This window comes from Ceratotherium simum, chromosome 11, assembly GCF_057802395.1.
Source record: "Ceratotherium simum simum isolate JZ-2026a chromosome 11, ASM5780239v1, whole genome shotgun sequence".
NCBI lineage: Eukaryota > Metazoa > Chordata > Mammalia > Perissodactyla > Rhinocerotidae > Ceratotherium > Ceratotherium simum.
Window position 1 is genome coordinate 28,472,497 of NC_141910.1, and position 15,721 is coordinate 28,488,217.

At 39.4% G+C, this 15,721-nt stretch overlaps 1 protein-coding gene across 2 annotated transcripts in view; it reads left to right on the forward strand.

Annotated features, from left to right (window-relative positions):
• The first annotated feature begins 222 nt into the window (after positions 1-222).
• EFEMP1 (EGF-like fibulin extracellular matrix protein 1) overlaps positions 223-15,721 on the forward strand; it is a 57,762-nt gene continuing 42,263 nt past the window's right edge. For both annotated transcript variants that reach the window (XM_087436741.1, XM_087436740.1), the window contains exons 1-4: positions 223-319; positions 1,580-1,667; positions 5,777-5,825; positions 5,992-6,393. In XM_087436741.1, coding sequence (XP_087292867.1) covers positions 1,587-1,667; positions 5,777-5,825; positions 5,992-6,393 — 532 coding nt within the window. In that variant the 5' untranslated portion in view covers positions 223-319; positions 1,580-1,586. The remainder of the gene's footprint in view (positions 320-1,579; positions 1,668-5,776; positions 5,826-5,991; positions 6,394-15,721) is intronic.

Sequence of the window (15,721 nt, forward strand, 5' to 3'; positions counted from 1 at the left end):
TTCCGGTTTGTCTGGGAACTAGGGGTGAGGGGCTGTCAGGGGAGGACAGGGCGGGTGGCGCAGCGGGCCCTAGGAGGAGGGGATGCGGACGGAGCTGCGCAGCGCGCTCTCCCGACCGGCTTGCAGCGCTTGGCTCAGCCCTTGCGCCTCCCTCAGCTCTCTCCTCCGCCCCCCTTCGCCCTCCCTCTCTCCCTCCCTTTCTCCTCCTCCTCCTGCCGCCGCGGCCGCTGCCAGACCTCGCCAGTTCAGACCCACGGGGCTGCCCTCCCCTGCGCTCTCCCCTAGCTGCCCGGGCCCGGAGCGCAGCGTGGCCGCGCAGGTAGGAGCCCCCGACGCTGGGGTAGCACCAGCGCGCCCAGTGCCCCCGGGGCCGCGCGCCGGGGAGTAAGTGGGGTGACCTGAGGGGTGCAGTGTACTCGAGAACTGCCCCAGATTGTGCAGGATCTCTCAGGCAGAGTGGGAGGTAGAGGTGTGCGGTCTCGGAATGCGATCTGTCAGCATGTGCGAGTCCCCGGTGACATCTGTTTGGATAGGCATGTGTGTGTGCGCCGACAGTCAGCCGGCCGGGCTTTGCCCATAAACGAGGTTTTGAAAGTTTCAGGGGGCCAATGTGCGAGATTTAAGCCACACCTGAGTTCCACAGGAGCTGGTTAGAAGCTGGAGCGCTGAGTAGCTTCCCGGGACTGCCGCCTGTTAACTGTTAAGAAAGGGGACCTCACCTCCCAGGGGGCGCCAGGCCGACCGCACCGAAACTGGTACCTCGGGTTGCGGTGTGGGCCCCTGGTTCTGGCCCTAGGCAGCCCCGATCCTGAAGGTAGCATGCGGGGACCGAGAGACTGATAAGACAAGGGGAAGCAGACGCTTTGGGCTGCTCCCCCACACAACCTGGAGCTTTTTAAACAAAGCTGCACGCAGAGAACGGCGTGGAAATGCCACTTGGAGAGTTTGTGCTGGGAGATGTGAGAAGGAGCTCTGAAGGGCAGGTATTCTATTAGGGAAGTAGATTGCTCCCCGAGTTTTGTTTTGGTGTTTTGTTTAAAAAAAAAAAAAAAAAAAGTTTGAAGCCAAGGTAATTTATATTGGTTCACAGGTATTTCTGTTGAGTTGTGTAAGGAACTTCACTAGCTGGAGTTGAGCATATAAGCCTTAACGTTCAAGGGAATGTGAGATTTGCTGCCCCACCTCCACCCTCGCAAAAAAAAAAAAAAAAAAAAAAAAGCACCATCCCCTTTGAAATTCATTACCTGTTATTCCTTACCTCCCACCCCCTTTCTGGAGCCTGTTGTGTAGGTGCAGCATAAAATGCACGCTGTATATACCCTTTGTATATATTCAGCGCAGCCGGATGCAGTAAAGTGAAATGTTATTCTGCAGCCGTTTTACAGTCTTTGGTGCCTCGTTTGCCCACGGGAAGGTTGAGGAGGGGAGGGGAGGGGAGATGAGAAAGTAGATTGGAAGTTGGGTATGATGAAGCCTTAGCCTCCCCCGCACTCCCTTCCTTGCTTGTTACTTAGCAGCTATAGTTTTATTTCCACCGCAGCAGATACTAAGCATTGGTTTGTCCTGTGTTTTCTTTGAGATTCACGATGTTGAAAGCCCTTTTCCTAACTATGCTGACTCTGGCGCTAGTCAAGTCACAGGACACCGAAGAAACCATCACGTACACGGTAAGGGGCGATGGAATTTGAGATAAGTGCGGTTCAGCGGGATTCCGTGACACAAGGGAGACTTTATCCACTCCTGCCAGTGTATGTGGGCTGTACTCTGTGGAGGGTAATAAATTAAACAACGCTTTAGCGTGGTTCACGTTTAAGATTTGTTGTAAATTGCCAGTGGTCCTTTCAAAAGCTCATTTAGATCACCAATTGAGATAGGGACCAAAATGTCCCTTGCACAAATAGGATTTGTGCAAGGCTGAAAAAGGGAACCCTTTTAAAACAAAAACCAAAGTAAGCTACATGTTTCCAACACATTCAATAAATTAATGGGTATAAAGAAGTGGAGAACCTGGATTCCTATACCCATGCAGATGAAACCAAAACTTGCAGAGCAAGACTCAAGTCAAGTAAGAAAGTTAAACATCACAAAAGCACATCGCCTTATTTGTGCATGTGACTTGTGTTCTCATGTAAGTGCCTTTTATTGACTTTATAAAGGCTATATATTCATTTATAGTATAATTGATACCTCATATAAATGCCCTTCAGACAGACATTATGTGTTACCAACATGTGGTATTTGCTAAAGTGGTTTTAAAATGCATTGTGTGAAATTTGGTTTTACAGATAAGTATATCTGATACTTCCTAATTAGCATATCTGATACTTCCAAGTAATATTTGATTAATTAGTTAATTGCATGGATATAACCAGTGTTTAATAAAATATTGAAAATATCATCTGACCCCTCCCACTGCCAGGAATGGATGTGGTGAGAACAGAGGGCAATGTTTACATCACTTCTGGTGAGTTTGCACCTCTGTTTTGTGTTTTCTAGTCTTTAATCAGTGTTGTGAGGCAAATGACATTTGTCCTGGATCAGAATATGAAAAAACATATTTTTCTACTTGCTCCCAATTTAAAATTAAGTAATTCTACTCAAAAGAATGTGAAAAATTTTTGAAAATAAAACTCTTAAAGTGAGCTAATGTCAATTACTGATAATAAACATTATCTCACTTTTCAGTACCATATTATCCCTAGAATGTTAGTATTCATCTGGTAAATGTTCCTTGTTGTTGTTCAGATCAACTGTAAATCAAACAGTGCTTAATATAAATATTTTGTTAATGGTAAATGTAGTTGCTTCCTCTGCTGAAGATAAATAAAAGCAAGAGAAATGAATACATGTGTTGTTTATCTTCAGATGAAAATGTTTTGTTATTCAGGCTAAACTTACTACTTTCTTAGGGAACTAAAATTAAATTGGCTACCCACTTTTATATTCATCTAATAAAAGATTTTATTGCTTTTACAATTGCTTATCTTATACTCCCTTCCCTTTGCTCATCACCTAAATCTTATTCATCTTTAGCAGAGAAAGTTCCCTGTGGATTCAACACTATAGTTTTAACACCAGTGACTAGGGTTCACTAATATTATAACAGATTTCCAAGATATGACACCCTTTTTGTGCTAAGATTAGGCCTATTCCCATTTGAATTGTGTATGCCTATTAATTCATGGTTAAAGGACAAGATGTCACTATTTTTTGAGTACTCCACTGTGGAGACACTATCTCCTTTCATCCTCATGGTGAAGTATGAGGTCAGTGGCATCATCTTCCTTATGCTGATAGTAGAACTGAAGATCAGAGAGGGTATCTAACTTGCTGAAGGCTACACAGCCAGTATGTGGTGAAGCTAAATTCAGTCAAGGCTTGTTTAATACTAGATTCGTATTAAATGTACTGGAACTAAATACCTAAAACAAACTTCAAATCTTCTCTATTTAGCATACTGACTATTCAAGTGAACTGTCATTTTGCCTGGCTTGAAAGATACTTTTCAAAAAGATGGGCTCGTATCCACAAGATAGCCTTATATCCCCCATCCATATTAAAGATGGGGTCCATTAAGCTATTTACTTGCCAAGTATCTGCCATGTGCATAAGCCATTCTCACCACTATCAAAAGAATGTAAGTTTATTTGTTTACTAAGAAAATTCAGATCTTAACCTCAGGGAATTTACCCTGGGAAAATGCTGTTGAAAGCTACAAAGTTCCTAAGAAAGTACAAATAATATTATTATACAGATTATACAAGTTGCTAAAGAAATAGAAAAGCAAAGGGGTAATTAATGTCAATACTGGCATATTGGAGGAGCTAGAACTCTGTGCTGGTTCTTGAAGGAAGTGATGACTTTGGATTAATCTAGAAAGGCTGCAGAGGCACCTGAATCAGAGAAAGTGGCATAATCAAAGGCAGAAGTGAAAACAGCCAAGTCAAGTCCAGGAAGCAAGAAGGTCAGATGGGCTGGAGCTGGGTAGTAGGGAGGACATAGAGATGATAATAATGGGAAAGGAGAGATCTGCAGGCCTCTGTGAGCTCTTAGATGGAGGAACAGCATAACCAAGAGAGCAAGAAAGATTGTCACGGACACTGTGTGCAGCATGTAGAGATATGGACCACCTAAGGAACCTTGCCTATTCAGGAGGCCAGGAAGTCCTTACTTCAGTGTGGTAGATATAGAAATGGACACAAAGTCAGCAGAACTTGAAGGAAAATAATTGGAAAAGTTGATGTTAAAGTTGTAATCCTGGGTCCTAAGAGAAGTGGTAGTGCCTTGGACAGTATTGGGGAAACTAGAAAAAATTAATTTGGGAGGTAAAGTTAGTTTAGTTTTCACCTTAAGTCTGAGATATCAGTAAAATATCTAAACTGATCTCTGTCTCCATTCAGCTATTTACTTGCCAAGCATCTGTTGTGTGCATAAGCAACTCTTGGCTCTAGTAAAAGAACTGAAGTTTATTTGTTTGTTTACTCTACTTTCGCTCCTGAAGCATCTTCCTCAACTCTGTATCTGATCAAATGTTTTCTTGAGCTTAAAAATTCTTCATGGCCTCTTATGGTTTATAGCAGCAATTCTCAAGAAGTAACCCATAGATGACCTGTATCAGAATCACCTGGGATGCTTGTTAGGAATTCAGATTCCAGGCCCCCTCCCCAGACCTACAGAATCAGATCTTTTGGGTGAGCCCAGGAGTCTGCATTTTAACAAGCACCTGAAGTGATTCTTAAGCATAATAAAGCTTGAGATTCACTGACCTTCAAAGTAGAATTCAGTTCCTGCTTGTCCCAAGGAAAGGCTTCCTAGATTTGGCCCTTCCTACCTCTCTAACCTCAACCCCAGCCCCCCAGGACTACTTGTAGCTCCTTCCTTCTTTAACAATTTTGTGCCTTTGATCACGTGGTCCCTCATCCTAGAGTTCCCACATCTCCCTGGAAAAATTCTGTAAGGCCCAATTCACTTGTGGCTTCCCCCATAAAGCCTTCCCTTCCACTCTGCCATACCCACCCACAGCCCCAGGCAGAGCCCATCACTCCTTCCACAGGCATACTTCTATCATGGCGCCTGACATCTTGCTCCAACTTGTCAACATGTCTGACTCCTCTTCTGGCCTGTGAGCTGCTTGAGGACAGGGACAAAGTCTTCATCATCTTTGCATCCCGAGGGACTAGGATGGTGCCTGGTGTGAGAAGGTACTCGATAGATGGATAGACAGTTTGTTCAGTGAGTGAACTAGGGAGGACCTGTAGGAACTGCAGCTAGGAGGCAGGCCACAGTGTAAGGGAGGCTCAGCACTCAGCTGAATAGGAATGATAAGGAAAGCCAGGTGCTGGATGCTCTAACAGAATTTAGAGAGAGAAGAAAGAGTCAAGGGCTGAAAAAAAGGAACTCTGTTGAATTTTTTTTTTGGTAAAATTTATAATGTGGAAGAAGGGGCAAATAAAGCAAAAAAAGAGCAGTCAGAGAGATTGGAGATTAGTATCAAGACAGAGAGAAAGGAATTCCAAGAAGATAGTTATGGGCAATTGTACCAAATGCAACTGAAGAGTTGAGACAGCTGATGATTGAGAAGGGACTCTTGAAGCAGTTCAATGCACAAATTTATCTTAAAGAAAACCTAGAGAATGTTAAACTACCCAGCTCATCATCTATCTAGGACTCTAGTGCAAGGATTGTTTCCATAAGTATGAAGCTTTTAGAGTGGCTTCTTAGGGAATGAATACTCAATTAACTGTCTCCTGGCCCCATTTTGATGTTTTCTTCACAGCAATGCACAGATGGATATGAGTGGGATCCTGTAAGACAGCAGTGCAAAGGTGAGCCAACTTCAAAGACTTCCCATCTGAACATAGCTTTCTGTCTCCATCTCATATGTCGCTCTTCATGTCCTGTTTGTATTATACCAAAAAGGCATAAGCATATATTTACATGTTCAGTTTTCCCTCTAAGAAGAGTCCTGACTTATTTTATTACTGACCACAGATATTGATGAATGTGACATTGTCCCAGACGCTTGCAAAGGTGGAATGAAGTGTGTCAACCACTATGGAGGATACCTCTGCCTTCCTAAAACAGCCCAGATTATTGTCAATAATGAACAATCTCAGCAAGAAACACCAGCAGCTGAAGCTGTGGGTGCAGCTGCAAATGCAGCCGCAACCTCGGGTGCAACCCCTGGGGGTGTAGCAGCCAGTGGCGTGGCAGCCAGTGGAGTGATGCCTGGGGGTGGTTTTGTCGCCAGTGCTGCTGCTGAAGTGCAGACTGGCCGAAATAACTTTGTCATCCGGCGGAACCCAGCTGACCCTCAGCGCATTCCTGCCAACCCTTCTCACCGGATACAGTGTGCAACAGGCTATGAGCAGAGTGAGCATAACGTGTGCCAAGGTAAGCATAACTTATAATACTAACAAGAAAGTTCCTGCCCAAGTGCACCTCGTGGTGAGGATAACAGCTCACATTTATTGAGAGCTTCCCACTCACCAGACATTGTGTAAGTACTTTGCCTGCATTATCATATTTAGTCATTACAATAATCCTAAAAGGTAGTTGCTGCCAGTATTGTCATCATTTTACAAATGAGGAAACTATGGCTCAGAGAGGTCATCAGTGGTTCTCAACCTTAGCTGCACATATTTAGAGTCACTTGGGAGCCTTTAAAATGTCTCCATGTCTAAGCCACATCCCAGCCCAATTAAATAACAGTCTCTAGGGGTGGGTTCCAGGTATCAGTATTTTTTAAAGCTCCCCACATGGTTCCAGCATGCAGCCAAGTTTGAGAACCAGGGATCACATAGGTGGTGAGTGCAGAGCCAGCCTTCAAACCCAGGCAGGCAGGGCCAAAGTCACAGCTCTCAGAAGGAGCAATCATTTGGAATTTGAAATTGTGCTGTCAAGCTACTCCATAAATGTCCCCCTTTGGGTTCCCAAGCTTCCTTTTCATTGAACTTGCCACTGGCTTATTTTCCTCACTGAAGAATAAAGAAATAAGACTTCTGCTTCTCATTACCTTTGAAGGAATCTCTCCTGCTCACATTTATATCTCTTTTTAAGCCCCCATTTGAGCACATTTTGCTTATATCACTTGCACCACGGCACCATCTGCCTGGGTTTTTCTGTTTATTTTCACAAAGACTACACATCACTGTGTATTCTAGAAACAGCTGTAGACTCATGCTAGCAAAGTGATAAGAATCTTGGGCTTTGAAGACGTGTAAGATATTAACTAACTGGACTGTGCTAAGGGATTTTGTTTCCCTTTTCCTACTTAGCAAACTCTTTCAGTTTTGCCTGGTGTGGAGACTGTGTTACTGAAATGGGCCACAGGAGCCCCAGACTCCTTTTTCACTGCCAGGGGCTGACTGAGTAGACCCCATATTATACCATAAGTGCCTGGTACACATTGGCCAATGGAAAGGGCCCAGGAATTCTTAGCTTCTACCTGACCATGAGTGAGGAAGAAAGCATCTTCCTTCCTGAATACTGAGGAGTTCAATCAGGATCACCTAGGATCACCAGTGATCCTAGCAGGATCACTATTGCATTTAGTGAAAGAAGCATTGTCTGGTCCCTTGGGATGCTGCCCCTTATTCACCAATGTTGGTTTTATCTTCTGTATAAAAGATAGTAGATTTTAAGTGGCTTATAAATGAAGTTAGGAAACCTATCATGCTCTGACTTTTATTGTTTTATATTTCCTATCCACATTTTAAGTACCCCACATCAAGAGCTAACCCATGCTGTGATGGTGTCACTTTTCAGAGGGTGCATCATATTAGCATCTGTTTCATGTTACTGTCATGAGTCAGAATTCCAATATTGATGATGAATGCTTCAGCATCTGCCTGATATTCCACTATTTAATTTAAGGGTTATGTCAAGGAGATAACCTCATGAGGTTATTTTATATACATGTATTTGAGTGAGTATTGATGAAAAATATCTTGAGTTTATTTAAGATATCGACTTTAATTGTGTTATTTAAATATATAATTAGATTGGATAGATTGGAAGGTTTGGTGGTATTTTTCCTGAAAGTGAAAAGTTTTGCTGCAATTTTTTTAAGTATTGACCTTTATATACTGAATTATTTTTCACACTTCAGATGTATATTTTAATGGTACTTAGGAGGAAAAAGACAGATAAATAAATGGGTCATTTCCCAAAGTAGTTTATAGTCTATCATTGATAATTGTGGTTGAATTCAAGAATGATGCCTAGAACTGAATGAAGTTCTAGAATAAAACATATTCAGGACTTACAACACACATTAGTTACAGTAGAAACTATAATAAAAATGAAATCTTATTTAATTTTTCTTAAAAAGATTTAAACTACCTTACAAAGTAAGTTACTTTTCACATATTAAAACATTTATAATTCTTACTTCTTTGGGAATTTTTTTTAGTTATAAGCTAAAACTATTAAATGCCTTGCTTATGGTGGATGCTAAATACATACTTATTGATTGTGTGCACACAGGGTATTTCCAACCCAAACTGTTCTGCATAATTCAACCAATTTCTAAAACTTGGGATTGGGGGTCTGTATCATTGAAAACAGGGTTAAAAGTTTTTTGGATGACTTAAGGCTTAAGTTGGATTTCTTCCCACCTCTCAATTTTGCAAAGTGCCCATAAATGTGGATTTACTTAATTGTTGATAAAAGAGGGTTATTTCATATGATAACAACAGGATAATCTGTCTAGGGAATCTGACTAACATAAGTCGAGTCACACTTGTGCCCGTTTATTATTGAGCTAATCAAACACGCAGTCCAGCTTCTTCTAATTGCCTGCAGATGTATGACGTTCTCATTCCAGGCCAGCAGCACAAAATAATGTTTTATAACCAATGTGAAAGTGTGGGGACCTCGGTTTCAAACAATAATGTGCTCCAAGGACCTATATTTCTGACATCATTGTGGAGTTTGAGGAGCCTTCTGTTTTAATAAAGACCTCCATTCCCTTTTAAATGTTGTGTACTGGCCCAGTAATCCAAACATATTTACCGTGGTTGCTGGATCAGAATAAATGAATGCCTGCAGATGAGTCATATTTGTATTAAAATTATTTCTTTTTTCCACATATATTTTTCAACAGGTACAGTTTATCATAACCTAAAGCCGAGGACATTTTTTACGTAATGACTGAAATCTGTACTGTGTTTCAGTGTTCAAGTCAATTGCGCCTTTGAATGCACTATTACCAATCACACATGGCACCTAATGGTTTAATACCACCATATATTTTTTAATGTATTCTATTTCACAAATATATATTTTAACCAGCTATCTGTGTTTTAACATTTAATGAAAACATGATCCTTTTACTGTTTTTCATGTATTTGTCCAGTTTTTCAATTTTGTGCAAAAACAAGGGGTTTAAAATGCAATGTAACACCCAAATATCAATTCACACTGAGCAGGTTTTTTCAGGTAATATTTGCCAACTGAGGGTGATGCTGGGGGAGCCGTTCGCACTGCGAATCTCAAATGACAAGACCATCCTTAAATCATTTGGTAACTAGCAAGTAAGAAAATGCATCAATTGCCCAACTGGAAGGAATTTGTTCACTTAATTGAACTTTCAAAAAATTCAACATAGGGTATTTTGTATAGCTCGTAATTAAGCCATTACTAAACTCGGTCAGGATGTACAGGTATCATTAACTAACTTGCTAAAGAAACTACACCACCAAAAAATGAACTCAGTACAAATGCCTAATGAAGCTGCTTATAGAGCCAAATACAGAGTGCAGTACCTGGCTTATATAAGGTATAACCAAGAGATGTGAAAACATATCATAGGGTTTTCAACCATCTCTGTCTATCTGAGACTGTCCTGGTTTGAAAACTGAAAGTCCCACATCCCTGGAAATGCCTCAGTCCTGGGCAAACGGGATGGTTGATCACCCTAGCATGCACCCAATAACCATATTTCCTGTACCTCCCAGCCAAGAGGGAGAGAGTCCCAATGTTGGAGCCATTTTTTCAGGTTAAGGCATTGTTTATCCAGTGAGACTGTTTTTTCCAATCGTTTTGAACTTTCAAAAATCAGACTTCATTGATTTTTATATACTTGGATAGAGCCTTACTTTGCAGTTGTCAGGATCCACTTGCCAGTTTGTCAATGAGCTGGTTTCCGCATTGTTCTAGATTGCATGTGTAGGATATCTCGACATTAGCACCTACATAATTAGATACATGTCATACTATAGTTAGCTCATCTTTCCACATTTCTGTTGGGAAAAATTTTATCACACAGCCAAATTAAATACGTACCATGCTGCAGCTATAAACTTTTGTTGCCAAAATTTTAATTTTTTTTCTTTTCAGCTATATTTTTAATGATTTGATTTGATTTTTATCATTATTACCTATGATGCAGGAACAAATAAAAACCTAAAATTAAAAAAAATGCCTTTTATAAAGCCCAAAGGAGCAAAAATTATACCCAGGGTTAAAAAGCTCTACATTCTTGGGGACCATCTATTATCTTCTGCACATTTCTTTATAAACGTAAGGATAACTAAAATACTATTTTGAAAAGGAAAGAAGTTATTATTTATATATCTACTCTAAAAAAGAGAAGCTTGAACTAACATGTACAGATTCTCAGATGCTGAGGACATCTTTCTTTGACTTCTTTCATTTGAAAGTTAAATGATCTCATATCCAAAAGAGGATTTATAAATTATAGTGTAATCAAGTGGTTTAGCATAACTGGTGTTGTCATTACTAAACAACTTTCAAACACTACCCTTTTGTAGATCCTCACTAATGTCATTAAGGTCTCTGGTTCCTTTGGTTAGTTTTGTGAGGAAGTGCCTAATTTTTTACATGTAATTATACAGCCCAGTGAAGAGCTTTGATCTCAGAAAATAGATATTTTGCAAAAGGAAGACTATAATTGAGTAAATTATGATATTAACAGAGAATACTTCATGCAGAAAGTAAAATGGGTATTTAGCCTGCTTATAGTTTTTCACTGTTTTTAGTTGTTAATTACCTTTGAGTATTTGAAAATTCTCAATACCCATATAAATGGATAGAAGTTGAGTTTATAGAGAAAACTTAATTACTTTTTAAATAAGCTTATGTAGTATAATAGAAGTGATCGATTTCCTCCCGAAAAATCTAGCATTGTTTCATAATTTATTTTTCCAAATACTGTAGCCATCAAATTACTAGTTAATTTAAGACTCATTTTCAATATACATTTGTGAACAATATGTATATGTATCTGATTCATGCACAGTTAGGAAGTGTCCTTAAAATTCCTTCATAAAAATTGAATGACAACTATTTGAGGTGGAAGGACGGAAGAGGTCAGTATGATCACTCTTCTGCAACAAAAGGCTCTGCTATGTAACTGCCTAACTCAATGATTCCCAAAGTGTGGTCCCCAGACCAGAAGCATTAGCATCATCCAGTAACTTACTAGAAATGCTAATTCCTGGGCCCCATCAGACCTACTGAATCAGAAATTCTGAGGATGGGGCTCAGCAATCTGTGTTTTAACAATCCCGCGATTTTGATGCCTGCTCAAGTTTGAGAACAAATGCCCTAATGATCTTAACTTCAGGAAGCTGCATTCAGCTACAAAAATCAGAGGGCAGCGTCATAACACTTTATATGGGATATGGGGAAGTAGTGAATTAAAAACATCAAAAATATATATTCTGCTTCTAGGACAGAATCATATTTCTATGTTACTTCTCTCACTTTTCTTATTGTCATTACCAGTACTCTGATCCCTAAACATGAGTGGTCCTGAGTCCTGATTAGGACTATATTCCTGAACCAAGGACCATGATGTATGCAATCTAGAGGACCTGAAAATGTGATATACTATAACTGCCCTTACATTGTCTGCAGGTTAAACTCTAAATTATGTTCTGGCTATGGTAATGATTGATGCTGAGATACCCATACCTTCTGTAGGCATCCCCCTTACACTTATGGCACAAACTTGTGAACAAGGCAATGCTGTTTGAAGGTTCAGTTCATGTAGAGTCACAAAAGAGAAGAAGGTTGACTCTGACTTTGGCCTTAAAGTGTCTTTCAGTTACCAAAGTGATAGGAGATCCTTCCAATACCAGATGCACAGCTGATATCTCATTCTATTTAGAGTCTGTGAATATTATCAGATATTAGAAGAGTTTTACATAAGTGTCTTCTGTTCAATTTAAACTTGATCAAAGATTTCCTTCCCATCAAAGATGAGGAGATCCTTGTTAAAATTAGTTAACACTTAATCTGTGGAGTGAACTTCCCTCCCTCCATAGAAGCACAAAGAAGCAGATTAGAGTAGAATTGCAAGCCTGGGTAACTTCAGGAATGTGCACTGGTACTGGCTCATTATTTCCTTCTCCAGCAGAAAGTCTCAAACTATATTCCCTGAAATCAACAAGTTGCCCCATTTGTAAGGATTGCCTTTGCACTTGTTGAATTACTGGCACAACTTTATTCTTCAAAACCAAAGAGTAAACAAAATTTGTCCCAAATGTGTTTGATTTTGCACGAATGTACAAATAAGTAATTCATGCCACATCTGAAATTCATTAGCATGCTTCTTTTTCCAGGAGGTAACTGCAAATTGCATACTCAAAAATAAAACTGATCAAGAAAACTGCATTCAAATATAGGCAGAAAAAAGGCTGTCATTGCAAGCATTTAGCCACAATTGCAGGCTTGTAGCTTGAACCTAAATGATTTGTAAACATTTAATAAAGATGAAGTGAAGAAATGACTTGAAAGGAAGGCTGAGTGCCAAGATACTGGCAGCAGCATGGATAGCTTATTGCTGTCAATTTCATATGACCACAGATTAAAGGGAGGGAGAGACAGTGAATCAATGTTATGTACATGTGTACTAAATAGACTAAAAAACTTGAGATTTGGGATAAATCAAATTCTAAAACTTGAACTACCTTTCAAATAATTGTACATCTATACTAGTCAAGGGTAACTAGGCAATATCGCATGTGAAATTGATCAAACAGAACATAAAACCATTCAGTTAGTGTTCAATAAATTCAATCAAGTTTGAGAACCACTTTATGTTGTAAGGCACTTTGATAGAATCAAAGTAGAAGGAAGGAGTGGTCATAGTCCTTAGGGAACTTGGCATCATCAACCCATGAGTTATAAAATAACAATAACAGAAACAAAAAACAGTTCAGTAAAGTAACACATAGGACATCACAAGGAGTATATAATAAATTGCCAAAAGTAGAAGTAAAACCAGTGTGTGATACAGGTATCCTTACAATTTACTAAAATTCATATTTGGACAGAAAAAGAAAACATGTCCCCAGAAATGTGGTCAAGAACAAAAGTCTGGGTCCTCCCTAGAATGGAGCATTTAGAAGAGAATGACGAGGGGAAGTTGAGAGGTCTGATGAGGAAATTAAGATCCAAGCAGTGGAGGAAGTAACCATCCTATAGCCAAGCAGAACAAGCAAGAAGCAGCATTTGTGTCCATGTTCCTTCTATCCTAGAGTGGTTTCCCAGGAGAGTCCCCCAGAAGCAGTGTGCTGCTGATAGGAATGCTAACGAGGTAAGGGGTAGGTTACCATCCCTATGACTGGTTCCATCTTCAGTAACTGTCCCCAACAAAACACTAATGTGTTCCTCCAGCTCTGTCTTCCTGAACTGTGTCCCATTTTACTTATTATTGAATAGACACTAAGCAAATTTCTTGTGAGTGTATGTGTTAGTTTGAATAAATGAATGGTTTTTAATCATCAGAGAACTCAGGCTTAAAGTTTACTCTTGACTTCTAAAACCATCCTTGAAAATGAGCTATTGAATACCATAGGTATATAAGGTGTATTTCCCAACTATATATGTTATCAAATTTCTCACTAATAATGGAGGTCTTAGATAGCTTGTTCCCATTTTAAACTTAAGCCACTTGAAAGGAGCTATAAAGTCTATTCATTATATCCTGGATTATTAGGTTTTTAATAAACATTGGTGAATAAACATGTTGTTCTTATTCCTAGAGCAAGATTAGAGTTGGAAATACTAGAGTTATTTTTACTTTCTGGCAAGCCGTTTAACCAGCAAATGCATCTCTGTATCAAATATATCCTTCCTCAGAAATCTAATAGTGAATAATGAAAATACAGTTGAGTTGGGGAAATGTTAGTATTTATGATATTTGAAGTGAAATCATAAAAAATACTTATATGAGCTTTCTAATATCATAAAGAAACTCAAGGCACTTGATGAAGCTCTATAAAATAAGAGTAAGAAAGGAAAATGGCGTTAGAGCAGTCCATCTTGGTCATTTCCCTTGACTGTAGGCCAGAAACTATCCTTTTTAAATCTACTTTGTTCAAATGCTAAAGGGTAGAATCCAGGAAAGTCACTTAGTTGGCTTTAGGTCACTGAAAGAGGCACAGTTCTGGTCTGGTCCCAAGGTAGGAAGAGCTGTATTGCTAGAGAAGTGAGAAGGAAATCCCAGAGGCCCAGGACGAAAGAACCTAGCTTACTGAGGGCCCCTTGGGAGCTGATAACTAGCTTGTACTTGAATTGGAGGTGAAATAAGAGTGTGAAGTAGGGAATGGATCTAGAGATGACCGTAAAAGCTGTGTGTATAGCTTTATGTGTGCCCAGCTAAAGTGAAAATCATGATGGGAATTGGAACTGCCTTTGTGCATATAGTTAAGTCTCAAAAAGCTCCAGGGACTGTAGTGAAATAAGTTTTGCACTCTAAACAGCTGTGTGTGCTGCAAGGAATCTAATCCTACTCCCTTGAGTGGAGGTGTGGAACACAATCCAAAATGGGAAACAACTGAAGGGGTCCTAATCAATGTCCACCCTGGAGACTAGGTCTGTCACAACCTGAATTAGGGAAGAATTTTTGTTCAATGGTGATTGGTTAGATTTCACTTGTGAAATATTTTGCAGCAAAGCCCTCCTCTCATACATACATTCACAAAATGGGTATGCCATTAAATTGTCATTGACATTTTTACTATTCACCAAAAAACTGAAGTGTTTTAATATTTTTTAATATACCAAAATTACAAAGAGCAGTATAAGTCTGTTTTTCTGAATCTGCTGTCAAATCCTTCAAATTTTTGTTGACATGAAGAGGCTTCTTAGAGAATTAGTTCAACTTGAATCGTTCTCCTAAAATATGTGAGCAATTTAGGTATCTGGCATCATTCAACTTTGCAAAACCCCCCAATGAACTTTTTTCTAATCACTGCTTTTCACAATTTGAGGCCTAAAGAGATACTGTTGTGTAAGATGGCTTTCTTTCCTTATCCATGTACTTTCCTGAGCAGTTTGTGATATCAGAAGATACCTCATCTAAAAAAGAGAAGGACATTCTTAAAAAAGTTGTTAAAAGACATCTTAGAAACCTGCCTGTGCAGGCTAAATGCCCCTTTATTGCCTAGATTTAGTTTATTCCAGCTATTTACACTCATACATGTGCACACATACAGATACCCACTCAAGTTCATGTCCATATATGTGCACATGCACAAACATATAACACACCATTATTTTTGGTAGGAAAGTAATATGTACCAAAAGTAAACTGATAAAAGCTGATAATTCTTCTAAAATGTTCCCCTATGATTATTCTCATAAAATCAACAGTGGAAACTGCTTTCTAAATTCATGTATTTACCTATCACAAGAGAATAGGGCACCTTGGACAGCTACTACACTATTTAATCAACAAAGAATTATG